Source organism: Microcebus murinus, chromosome 11 (genome assembly GCF_040939455.1).
Source record: "Microcebus murinus isolate Inina chromosome 11, M.murinus_Inina_mat1.0, whole genome shotgun sequence".
NCBI classification, from domain to species: domain Eukaryota; kingdom Metazoa; phylum Chordata; class Mammalia; order Primates; family Cheirogaleidae; genus Microcebus; species Microcebus murinus.
Genome location: NC_134114.1, coordinates 46,010,952 through 46,015,049, shown reverse-complemented (window position 1 = coordinate 46,015,049; position 4,098 = coordinate 46,010,952). Strand labels below are relative to the sequence as shown.

At 55.9% G+C, this 4,098-nt stretch overlaps 1 protein-coding gene across 1 annotated transcript; it reads left to right on the top strand.

Annotated features, from left to right (window-relative positions):
* Nucleotides 1-727: 727 nt before the first annotated feature.
* HTR1A (5-hydroxytryptamine receptor 1A) lies at nucleotides 728-2,698 on the top strand. The gene has a single exon (XM_012784049.2). It carries the CDS (start codon nucleotides 728-730, stop codon nucleotides 1,994-1,996), a length of 1,269 nt encoding a protein of 422 aa, XP_012639503.1. The 3' UTR covers nucleotides 1,997-2,698.
* The last annotated feature ends 1,400 nt before the right edge of the window (nucleotides 2,699-4,098 follow it).

Genomic DNA, 4,098 nt, shown 5'->3' with positions numbered 1-4,098 from the left:
CTGTTGACAAAAAGGGACTTAAACGCAAAGACGCTGAGCTAGAGGGAGAGGAGGGCGGGACCCAGAGAAAAGAGGCACTCGGGGTTGGGGAAGTGTTAGGAGGGGAGGGCGAGAGTGGGAGACCGGGAGCCTGGCTGTCTAAGCGACCCAGAGAAGGATAAAGAAAGGGGAGTGAGGAGGGAGAAGGTGACTGAAACGGAAGGCTAGGAGGGAGAGGGGGAAAGGAGAAGACTGTAGAGAAAGAGAAGAGAAGGGAAAAGAGGGGGAGAGAGAGGGAGGGAAGGAAAAAGGGAGAAGAGGGTCACCGAGTGACCGTGGAGGATGGGGTTTCTCTATTCCAGATATTTCTGGGATTGGAGACTGTTTGCTAGTGGGAAGACTCCAGCTCCGGCAGACAGCTGGGCAGCGGCAAAGTAAAATGGACAGTGAGAGACAGACGTTCCAGCCTCCTCTCCACCGCCCCGAGATCCCCGAGCTGCTTTCTGGCCAACTTCAGTTTCCCAGCTGGAGCCTCTGAGCGCGCTGGACTGCGGGGGCCCGGGAAGCTCCTAAAATCTGCTCCTCGGAGATACCTTCGCCAGAGAAGTAAGAACTTCCTGCTTGAGTCCCTGCATCCTTCCCCTTGAAACTTCCCCGGAGAAGGGGCGGAAGACCCCAAAGGGAGGGGCGAGGGGGATCCTCGCGCAGCTTTTTTTCCCCTCGCCCTCCCCTCGCCGGGCGCGCAGGCATGGATGTGCTCAGCCCTGACCAGGGCAACAACACCACATCGTCCCAGGGTCCCCTTGGGACAGGCCGCAATGCTACTGGCATCTCCGACGTGACCTTCAGCTATCAAGTAATCACCTCTCTGCTGCTGGGGACGCTCATCTTCTGCGCGGTGCTGGGCAATGCGTGCGTGGTGGCCGCCATCGCCCTGGAGCGCTCCCTGCAGAATGTTGCCAACTATCTCATTGGCTCATTGGCGGTCACCGACCTCATGGTGTCGGTGCTGGTGCTGCCCATGGCCGCGCTGTACCAGGTGCTCAACAAGTGGACTCTGGGCCAGGTCACCTGCGACCTGTTTATCGCCCTCGACGTGCTGTGCTGCACCTCGTCCATCCTGCACCTGTGCGCCATAGCGCTGGACAGGTACTGGGCCATCACGGACCCCATCGACTACGTGAACAAGAGGACGCCCCGGCGCGCCGCTGCGCTCATCTCGCTCACTTGGCTCATTGGCTTTCTCATCTCCATCCCGCCCATGCTGGGCTGGCGCACCCCGGAAGACCGCTCGGACCCCGACGCTTGCACTATCAGCAAGGACCACGGCTACACTATCTACTCCACCTTCGGCGCTTTCTACATCCCTCTGCTGCTCATGCTGGTTCTCTACGGGCGCATATTCCGAGCTGCGCGCTTCCGCATCCGAAAGACAGTCAAAAAGGTGAAGACCGGAGGAGCGGGCACCCGCCTTGGAGCATCGCCCGCCCAGCAGCCCAAGAAGAGCGTGAACGGAGAGCCAGGGACCAGGGACTGGAGGCGAGGCGTGGAGAACAGGGCAGCGGGGGTTCCGTGCGCCAACGGCGCGGTAAGGCAGGGCGACGATGGCGCTGCCTTGGAGGTGATAGAGGTGCACCGGGTGGGCAACTCCAAAGAGCACCTGCCGTTGCCCAGCGAGGCGGGTGCCGCCCCCTTCGCCCCCTCCTCCTTCGAGAGGAAAAATGAGCGCAACGCTGAGGCGAAGCGCAAGATGGCCCTGGCCCGCGAGAGGAAGACAGTGAAGACACTGGGCATCATCATGGGTACCTTCATCCTCTGCTGGCTGCCCTTCTTCATCGTGGCCCTGGTCCTGCCCTTCTGCGAGAGCAGCTGCCACATGCCCACCCTGTTGGGCGCCATTATCAACTGGCTGGGCTACTCCAACTCTCTGCTCAACCCTGTCATTTACGCCTACTTCAACAAGGACTTTCAAAACGCATTTAAGAAGATTATTAAGTGCAAGTTCTGCCGCCGATGATGACGGAGGAATAGCCCGCAGGCGGGGGCTGCAGGGCCCGCCCGCCCCATTCATTCAGCTTCCCTCAGCACTCTGGAACCAACACCTAAGATAACTTGCTGCTTTTCCTCCGACTTTCTCGGCTGTTACGCCCGCCGCTTCCAGACCTCGTCCCCACCCCACCCGCTGTGCCAGGGGATGGCGCTCGGTGCAAAGAGGCCCCTGCGACGGGGCGGGGGGACCCGGAAACTCCCAGGGTCTGTGAAAAGCGACATTGGCTTAGACTTTTTGCCTCAGCATTAGTTTTGATCTTAGCAATTGAAAATTTAAGCCTCAGCCGTTCAAGGCAGAAAATCCAAACAGAAAAATAAACTGTACACACAGCCGCCGCGCCCACTAAGGGCTTCCCTCTCCGACCGCCGTACTTCTAGAACTTGAATTTAAGATTTAGGACTTTGCTCCGTCTCTCCCGCCCTCTTGCCCTAGAAATGTTCACTTTTCTCCGGTTTCATCCCTTCTTTCCTTTCCCTGTTTCCCTCTGTGCTCTCGCCCCTCCCGATGCACTAACCTGCCTGCTGGGGAGAGGCGGGAGGGTCTGCTCGTCCCTGTGCCCTTGGCACCCCAGAATCTCTGCCTCCCTGCATAGACTCTAAGAATAATTCTCCCGTGTACAACCCCTGCTTGCTTTGCTTTCTTGGACTCAAAACAAGTGGCTAGAAAGTGTCTCTTAGAGTGGACTTCAAGTATAAGACAAACCCGGCCAGTGTGGGAGAGTGAGGAGGGTGTGCAGAGTTTGTGCTTGCCTTGGAGTTAGCACTCACCAAAGAAACCGACAATCACGCAGTGGGGACAGCGGACTTCTCTTTGTGTAGGTTGCTGGAGAGTTGGCTCTTCCAGGAATCGCCACGTACCTACTGTGGGAGGCGCCCGCGGGACGCCGTGTGCGCGCTGGCGACGCAGAGTCCTGGGACCCGCGCGAGCCCCGGCGGTCAGTGCCCGGCGGCGCGCTGCGCTCCGAGCGCCCGCCGCGGATGTACCGCGCGCAGGTCCCTCTGCCTGCGCTCTGGGACTCGCTAAAGCGCGACTAGACAACGTAGAGTTTGCCGAAGCCGGCGGCGCAAGATCTGGGGGAACTGCTACCAGAGAGACCAGGAAGGCTTTAAGGGGCGGCGAAGAGGAAAGGCTCCCCAAGGCGCGGGGTCCTGGGCTCCAGCTAGTTCTCCCCATGGAACCTGAAAAAGTGATTTTATCCATAGGATGCAGACTTTTTCCTCCTCAGTCATACTCTCCTCTTGGCCTTTTCAGATTGGGGAATAGCTCTGTTTAGCGCCTCCTAACACTGAACTGGATTTGTTCTATACAGGACGTCCCGGACACACGCAGTCAGCAGAACTTCGTTTCATACATAGGGACTTTGGGCTTTCGATTAAATGGATCCCAATGGCTTAGCAGTATTTGTGACCTCAGAGGCAGATGCCTTAAATAGTGGGGTCACAAAGCGCTAGTGCTCCCCCTGAGGAGACTCTGAGAGTTTTGTAGGGGAATATTTGCTTCCTGTCCTGACCAATCCTGCTGCGCCAGAAGTCAACAGGGAAACCGACTTTTTGCCCTTTGAATTTGTGGAGCACCTCAAGCTTTCTTTCCCTCAAAAGTTATTCTTTCAACCTTGTCACTCCTGCTGAGAAAATGGTATAATCTTTGCTGCCCCTAGAAAAGGGAGTTATTTCCGGTGCTCCGTTTGAATGTAACTTTCCCATTACATGATGGGAATGGAGAGGTTTGTCACAGTTAGACCTAGCCTCTAATTTTCTGGTGAATAATGGTTTTGCTTCCCAGTAATTGCACAAAGTTATTGGTACTTACTCCCCTTTCCCTTCAACTGTACCTTTTAAATGTTTGCATCTGCTGTTTTGAGAACCATGTCGCATTTACAGATTGCAAACGTTGCCAATGAAAATTTCACTTGTGTTTATAATTAACAAGGTGAAAGGACAGCTCTATCACTTGAAGCCATCTTATTGTTTGTCAGACTGAACAAAGCCTCCATTTGGTGTCCCTTTCTCTGGAAGTAAGTGTATTCCATTTAGATAAAGGTTAAGAAGTTTGGGAATGGTTTGTCTATG

Excerpts from the sequence above, each read along its gene's own strand:
- HTR1A (XM_012784049.2), top strand. The coding sequence starts at position 728 with ATGGATGTGCTCAGCCCTGACCAGGGCAACAACACCACATCGTCCCAG.